Source organism: Ochotona curzoniae, unplaced genomic scaffold, assembly GCF_017591425.1.
Source record: "Ochotona curzoniae isolate NIBS_2020 unplaced genomic scaffold, NIBS_Ocur_1.0 scaffold_1852, whole genome shotgun sequence".
Lineage (NCBI taxonomy): Eukaryota > Metazoa > Chordata > Mammalia > Lagomorpha > Ochotonidae > Ochotona > Ochotona curzoniae.
Genome location: NW_024467087.1, coordinates 35,325,052 through 35,333,486, shown reverse-complemented (window position 1 = coordinate 35,333,486; position 8,435 = coordinate 35,325,052). Strand labels below are relative to the sequence as shown.

Here is an 8,435-nt window from a genome sequence, read left to right as displayed (position 1 = left end):
TCAGTGGAAAGTTGAAAATATTTCTTGAAAGAATGATGAAACAATGAAAAAGCTGGAAGCAGAGTTGTGTCAAGCTAAAAAAAAAAAATTCAAGAATTAAGAGACATTATTAAAAGTACAAATATAACAGTCATGGGAGTCCCAGAAGGTACAGAAAGAGAAGCTCTATTTTAAAATGTGTTTAATGAAATAATTAAGGAAAATTTTCCTAATCTGAAGAAAAAATTGAGAAACAAAATACAGGAGGGATACAGAAGGAAGATATCATTAAATGTGCATGTGAAAAAAATCAATTCACATATAGAATAATGACAATCAGATTCACAGCTGACCTCTCACAGGAAACTCTACAGGCCAGAAGAGAATGGAGCAACATATTCCAGATTCTAAAAGAAAAAAAAAATCAAGCCAGGATAACATACCCAGTAAAGTTTTCCTTTGTCTTTAAAAATGAAATAAAATTTTCACAGTGAAGAAAATTTAAAAGAATATGACTTTCCAAACCTGCCCTAAAATTGTACTTGAAAATGTCCTCTTGACAGAGAAAAGGAATAGCACCCACCAAAACCAAAGGCAAGTGTGAAGAACATTCCAGTGAAATAATGACTAAATCAATGAACAGCCCAGTGCTAAAATGACAGGCCCAAATTACCACCTATTTATGTTAACCCTGAATGTAAATGGCTTAATTCATCAATCAAACATCATAGATTAATAGACTGGATTAAAAAAGAAAACCCATCTGTTTATTGCCTCTAAGAGACACATATCTCACCAACAAAGATCAGCAGAAACTACATCTCATGAATTGTGATGTTTTTGTTCCTAGTTTCATTTCTTCAAAACACTTTTTGTCTCAGTAAATTCTTCACTGAAACATGGATCATACAGTAGCAGCATGTTCTTCAAGAAGGTTCTTGATTTTCTTTTTCATTTCTTCAGTGCCACATCAGTCATTCAGTAGCATTTACTTAACTTCGTGGTCTTGTTAATTTCTTTTTTCTTGTTATTGATTATGTTTTGTGGTTTTTCATTTAAAGGGATGTACAGTAACTGTGTAATGGAGTCTATCATATCCAGATGTGAAGGTACTATGCAGTATGCATGCATCTCTAGTTGCAGAACAAAGATGGACTCCCAATAAAATTGTTAAATATGTCTTGACAATAGGATGCTGGACTCTACCATTGTTCATTGCCCACAATGTTAGACATATGACTGTGCATGAAGAACTATAATATTGTAATAATATAGGGGAACTCAGTGAGGTAGAAGTGGGAGATGATTTGGGGAGCAGGTAAGGGAAATCCCAAGGCTTACAGAGCTGTATCATTTTGTGATAATAATAACAACCAAAAAAAGGAAAGCCTGGCCTCTTTCCAAAGATATGTTCAGAAGCCAATAATTTCTAAGTGTGTTTTAAGAAAAAAAAAAAAAGATTTTCTTAAAAATAAATCTTTACAAGCCAGTATGCTGTAAATATTGTCATTTATTTGTAGTCCCTAAAAAACTTTTATAATTTCTTAATTATTAAATTATTTTTTTGCTTCTGTTGTGCTAAATATTGCTTACAAGGCACCCTTTTTAGAAACAGCGTTCTTTAAAAGTATACAATTGTTTAAAACTTGGAACAGAATAAAAAAAAGTATCCAACAGGAATAGTAAAATCACGCACTCTTATCCTTACATTATTTTCCAACCTTTCCCTCCTTCCATCCATCCATCAACTTTCTCCGTCTTAAGGCTGTGTGTGTTTCAGGGAAACTGGTGGACTTGGGGGCTTGAAGAAGGGGAGAGGGCCGACTGGGAGCTGGAGAGAGAAAGATGATTGTGCAAAAGAGAAGAAACGGTTTATCATCCCTAAAACCTGGATCATCCCTGGTAACCTGAGCCAGGCAGATACTCCGAGGTTAGGATACCAGTTTCATTGTCTCTGATTGGGAAATAAGAGAAAAGATTGACAGCATCAAGTGGAGGGAATGCGGTGGGCGGGTGGCAGTGGTGGTGGGAGGGGTCATAGAGGAGTAAAGCTCATTGATGACGCGGTGCTCACGTGACCAGGAGTCGACGTGTGCAGAAGTCCTTATAGTCCAGGGCCTGTTTCCCTATAACAGCTCCCTATTGCTGGAGCGGGAGGAAAGTGCTCAGGATCCTTTCAGGTCAGTCTAAAAGTGGGCTCTGACTTGTGTAGATTTGGCAGAGAGCGGAAAGTGAGCCAGGCGGCTCGGCTGTGCTTTTCCTAAAGTAACTGCTCTATGAAATACCCGTTTTTTTCTGCAGATTTGTGATTGTTTGTTCGGGGGCAGCGGGTGGAGAGGGAGAAGGGTAGCTAATTGCGGGACGGAGGGTCGTGGAAACAAGATTGGCAAAAACTGCCGGCTGGGAAACGGTGGGGAAGAAGAGGGCGGGGTTGCCATAAAAGGAGCTAGAGGTGGGGATCTAGGCAACTTTAGATTCACCAGGCCGAGAATCCTGAAAGGGATCCTTGATCCTAGTACTGGCCTCTTTACTTAGCACTTGTGTCTGCCTGCAGGACTGTCAGTCTTTGGCCGCCAACAGACATCAAGGTGAGGGGAACGGAAAGAAAGTCTGCTGTACTCGTGCAGGTCAGTGTAAGGGTGCAAATACTTCCGCTCCCTTTGGGTGAGGGTGGAAATGTACTTGGCGCCAAGGGCGCTGCAGCCTCCCCTTTTTCAGAGTAAGTGCCTCGCCTAAGGCCGGTTCAAACTCAAAGGAAAGGGAGGTGGCGGGGGTGGGGGTGGGGGAGAGGCTAAAGACCCAGCGCGGGGGGGGGGCGGAGATTAGACTCTGGAGCATCCTTCTCAGGTAAAAGGCTGGAGGTTAACACAGCTTGGGACAAGCTCCAAAGGGCGGGAGTGTTAGAGACCACAGGCGAAGGAAGGGTTAACTGCTTCTGTGCTGCTCCCATTTCGGTGCCGGGAGAGGTTTGGAGCAGGGCCTGCTGGGAAAATGGTGGGCTGGATCTGGAGGAGACAAGATGGAGCTGGAGTGCTGGGGGGAGCGAGGGGGTGGAGGAGGGGTGGAGTCAGGGAGTTCTGAGCCTGAGGAGTTAACCTCTAGTGGGCCGTTAGGGACCTGCTGCAGAAAATCTGGGAACACTCCGGTAGCTTGTCTCTTTGCCTGGCACCAAGTCATGTTGTTTTCTTTGATTTCCAGGATTAATTTATTCAAAAAGGAAATAACAGAGAAACAACATGCAAAAGTCTTGTGAAGAAAACGAAGGAAAACCACAGAACATGCCAAAGGCCGAAGAAGTTGGCCCTGCCCCAGAAGTACCACGGGAGGCAGAAAACAATCCTGAACCTGCCCAAGAAGTAAGCCTGGAGGCAGAAGGAAACCTGGGAGGAGGGCCAACTCAGCCTGGCTCCAGATTTAAAGAGAACACTCCCATCCGGCATTTGGACCCTGAAGAAATGATAAGAGGGGTAGATGAGTTGGAAAGGCTTAGGGAAGAGATAAGAAGAGTAAGAAACAAGTTTGTGATGATGCATTGGAAGCAAAGACATTCACGCAGTCGTCCTTATCCTGTGTGCTTTAGGCCTTGAATTCTTTTTTTTTTTCTGTCTGATACTGAAATCTGGCCCCTGCTTTCCTTCTGTTAGCATTTTCATATGTATCTTTAATATTCATTTTACCTTTATTCATCTGGTGGCATTTTGTTTTATATAATTTTCCTTTTACCAGCATCTCATTGGATTTTGATCCAATTTCCAGCCTATATTCCAATTGGGAATTTCCACAAATATGCATGGAAACACATTTATTACATATTGTAAAGTAAAACATAACAGTACAAAAATATTTAAGTATCTACTCACACATACAGGATAAAATTCCAAATGGTGTGTGTATACACACAAACATATTATCAAAACTTTAACTACTTGTTTCTGTGTGACGTGTTTTGTTTTACTTTTTGCTTATGTGTATTTTTTAATGAATCCCTGTATCAAAAACACAAACAAGTATTAGGGATTTTTTTATACATATATGTAAGAGTCAGGTAATTTTGCAACCAGCTTATATGGGCAATAGGGGCAACCTAATCTCTTGAAAGAATTATTAAAAAAATGTAAACCTCAATTTACTTCTGGATCTCTTCTCCAGGGGAATAAAACTGGCATTTATTACAAATATACGTGCTTAAGACTTGGTCTTTTCACTGGGAAAATATTTGCTTCCTCGAGTTGCTATGGGTAAGACAAGAGGCAATAACTGAGCTGGGTTTGGTGGGCTTTGTTCCTGCCCCAAAGTATAGAATCTTAGACTGCTGCAGAGTCATCAATTACTTGAGGGAGGCCCTGGCTTGACTTGAACTATGCTCATGAGCAAGTCTCATAGCAAGGATGGGGATTTCCAGGGCAGTACTCTGCTGCTGAGCCCTTATGTGTTTTCTGGCTTCTGCTGTGCCTGATGGGCACTGCCACATTTTCCACTGTATCCTCTGTTGCCCACTCCCACTCCTGCCACCACTGTGTTTGATTAGTCGAGTGCCAAGACTCTGCTGAGTATTCTAGGGCTCTCAGTGTGTTTAATTCCTACTCTGTTCAAAAGTCCCTCTCTTCCATATGGTGACACTATAGGTGGGACCACCCTAAGATGGCTTGGTCACATGTCTGGTGCAGTCTTTAGCAGAATAGCCCCTTCTGTTTGCAGTCACAAGACCCTCTGTCCCCAGAGAAGTCAGAGATGGTGTGTGGGAGCTGGACTGGGGCACACATAGGAGTGAAAGCCATCACGGTCTAAGTCAGAGTTGCTGCCCTAAGTCTAGGGAGTGAGGGTTTGTCCTCTTGTGAGATCTTCTCTCCCTCAGAGCTCCTGTAAGAAGCATTTCTGGTTCAGAAGTCTTGAGGGCATGTGAAAATGACAAGAGGTGACACAGGAACAAATCTGAGCCGTGTCCACACCTTCCTCTCCCACTGCTAAAATGTGAAAAGAAAACACACACACACACACACACACACACACACACACTTGAGAAGGAATTAAGAATGCTATGCGAGTACTTAAATGAGTGGGATAGATCGGATTCTGTTTAAATGTTAGGGTTTATATCTTCCCTATATAACAATAACTCTTCCTCTTGGCATCCTGAAATACTTATGTTTGACACACAGTGATACTGTGTTTTAATATTTATTTTGAAGTGAAAAACCGATTATTACTAGAGTCAGTACATTTGTACAAATTGTTATTGAATAAATAATCTACAAGCCTATTTTAGCTCACTTGTTCAAGGGTTGAGAATGTTAAAAACTCATTTGAGGGTTTATCATACAAAGAAAAATCATAAAAAGCTTAACCTCCAGTTATGGTTCCACTGGGGCTTGAACCCAGGACCCTCTGCGTGTAAAGCAGATGTGATAACCACTACACCATGGAACCTCTGCGGGGATTTTGCTCCTCTTGGGATATAATAAGCTATTACAAAAAGAAGCAGACCAAGGAATTGAGTAACTTCAAATGTTTTATCACAGTATTTCACAGAACAGCTTGCATCAGATTCACCTGCATTTTGAAAATACTGATTTCTGAGCCCCAAATAAGAGCCACAGACACCCTAGAGAGGAGCTGTAAAAGATACATAGCTAATAAGCTTTTTTTTGGTAATTAATAAGGCAAACTAAAGCATGAGGACTACCGAATTGCTTTGAATTATGTATGAGAAACATAAGATAATTAGAAAGGAAATATTGGCAACTGCTTACTTACATTTTGGAAATAGAAGACCTATATAAACATGTATTTTTAATGGAAAAGATTGATGAATATTTTATATGTAAAATACAAATGAAGTTAAGAAAGAAAAAAACTTTTAAAAAGAAGGAATGCAATACAAGATGCATTTTTGACTGTATTCAGCAATACATTCTTTCCTTCTAATATGAGTTAGATAGATAAAATAAATTCTAAATCTTTGTTTTTCCTGTAATCAGCCCAGAAAACAATGAGCCAGTGAACTCCATGCCCTTGGCCTTGTTTTGTTTCACATTTTGTTTTTAATTTTTCACTATCATTTTGGGAGTACTTCATGTATCCAGGCCGTGCTTCAAGGTTATGGCAGCCTGAAATTCTGGCTGGCGTGTGATAAGGTACAGGGGAGAGTGGCACGTTCCCACGGCAGACTAAATCTATCTCTCTGGTGTTCAGGCAGCACGTGGAAGAGCTCACCCTCAGCCTGCAGCAGACACCAGCCCCTGCTAGGCTGCTGGCTGGGCTGACCTGGACACACACACCTGGGGGAGGGAGGATGGCCAGAGTCCATCCGAAGCGGGACACAGCGCTTTGCCTTTCCCTCTCTTTCCCCTTCTTTTCTGGAGACCACTGTGCACGGGAGGAGAGGATGAACTCCCAAGCTTCCTAGACACATTGGTTCTTGGAGCACGTGAATGTCCTGACTGGGTCAGACCAGGTGACTTGGGGTCAAAGTAGAAGAGGTAGGCCCTTCTGTGAATCTAGTGAAGCAGCTCCCAAAAGAGCTACACCTAAAATGACATTATGCAGCAGATAGGACTCACCCTGCCTTCGGCATACCGTGCTCAGAGTCTGGGGGGTGGGGAGGTTCGGGTGTGTTCTGGCCTGTTGCTGGGTTCTGTAGTATGTGCCTGCCTGGTGTTGTGCATCTGGTGTCTGGGTCAGCCCAGACCCAGTTTACAGAGCACTCCAGGTAAACAAAGCTGGCAAGCACACCCAGAAAAACAGGGCATCATCTCCTGTCTAAATACCCACATGCACTGTGAGTCCTGTCTACCACATAGGTGCTAGGGAGCCATGCTGTGAATTGATGTGACAATGATTTTTTTTTCCTTTTTTAATTTATTACTTTAAATCTTGCTTCTTGTTATTAATATTGTTTTATGATACAACTCCATAAGCACTGGGATTTCCCCTAATCAGTTCCGAAATCCTTTCCCCCTCACTGAGTTCCACCATATCTTTACTATAGTATAGTTTTTCATATACAGTCATATGTCCATCATTGCGGGCATGGATAATGGCAGAGTCAAGCATCCTATTGTCAAGATAAATGTAAACATTTTCATTGGGAGTCTGTTTTTGCCTGGAAGTAGAGATGCGTTGTGCACTGTATCTTCACTGTATCTTCTGGATATGATAGTCTCAATTACACAGTTACTATACATCCCTTTAAATGAAAAACCACAAAACATAACAGCAAGAAAGAAGAAATTAACAACACCATGAAGTAACATGCAGCTGAGTGACTGATGTGGCACTGAAGAAATGAAAAAGAAAATCAAGAACCTTCTTGAAGAACATAATGCTACTGTATGATCTATGTGTCATTAAGGAATTTAATGAGTGTTTTGAAGAAATGAAACTAAAAAAAACATCAAAATCTGTGAGATAGACTTTCTGCTGATCTTTGTTGGTGAGATATGTCTCTTAGAGGCAACAAACAGATGGGTTTTCTTTTTAAATCTTTCTACTAATCTATGATGTTTGATTGATGATTTTAAGCCATTTACATTCAGGGTTAACATAAATAGATGGTAATTTGGGCCTGTCATTTCAGCACTGGGTTGTTCATTGATTTAGTCCTCTGTTGTCATTTCACTGAAATATTCTTCGCATTTGCTTTTGGTTTTGGTGGGCGCTATTCCTTTTCTCTGTCAAGAGAACATCTTAAAGTATCATTTGTAGGGCAGGTTTGAAAGAGGCATATTCTTTTCAATTTTCTTGATTGTGGAAGAATTTTATTTCATTTTCAAAGACAAAGGAAAGCTTGGCTGAGTATGTTACCCTGGGCCGAATTTTTTTTCTTTTAGAATCTGGAATATGTTGCTCCATTCTCTTCTGGCCTGTAGAGTTTCCTGTGAGAGGTCAGCTGTGAGTTTAATTGGCATTCCTTTATGTGTCAGTTGATTTTTTTCCCATGCACATTTAAGGATCTTTTCCTTATGTTTGGTGGAAGAGAGCTTGATGATCATGTGTCTTGGTGAAGATCACTTTTGGTCAAGCCTGTTGGGAATTCTGTGCCAGCGCCATCCCCCCCCCCCCCCCCCCCCCCCGCAGGTTGTTTCCCAATTCTTTCTCTGGATTGGGGAAAAATTTCCCTTATTATTTCATTGAATGCACCTTTAATCCCAACTTCTCTTTCTGCATGCTTAGAAACATCTCATTCACATTTCTAATATATCAACTGCCAGAAAGTGTGAAATCATGAAGAAAATCTCACTGTGATGAATTAGAAAATGTGATGTGAAATGTATAATTGGCATGAAAAGCTGTTTATGACAATTGTTCCATGAAAACTTTGTTTTTAAAAAACATACAGGTTAATGGTAAACATCAAAATGTTGGAAAAATGTTTCTGGTTGAGTATGTGGAATTTTCACAATTTGAAAAAGCTCATAAAGATGATGAAGACACCTTTTCTTTCTTTCTTTTTTTTT

At 40.8% G+C, this 8,435-nt stretch overlaps 1 protein-coding gene and 1 non-coding gene across 2 annotated transcripts; one reads left to right on the top strand and one right to left on the bottom strand.

Annotated features, from left to right (window-relative positions):
- Positions 1–2,038: 2,038 nt before the first annotated feature.
- Positions 2,039–4,157, top strand: TCEAL8 (transcription elongation factor A like 8). The gene is made up of 3 exons (XM_040999865.1): positions 2,039–2,159; positions 2,534–2,606; positions 3,178–4,157. Exon 3 carries the CDS (start codon positions 3,216–3,218, stop codon positions 3,564–3,566), a length of 351 nt encoding a protein of 116 aa, XP_040855799.1. The 5' UTR covers positions 2,039–2,159; positions 2,534–2,606; positions 3,178–3,215; the 3' UTR covers positions 3,567–4,157.
- A 1,176-nt stretch (positions 4,158–5,333) lies between these two features.
- Positions 5,334–5,406, bottom strand: TRNAV-UAC. The gene has a single exon. It is a non-coding gene; the product is annotated as a tRNA-Val (tRNA).
- Between the last annotated feature and the right edge of the window lie 3,029 nt (positions 5,407–8,435).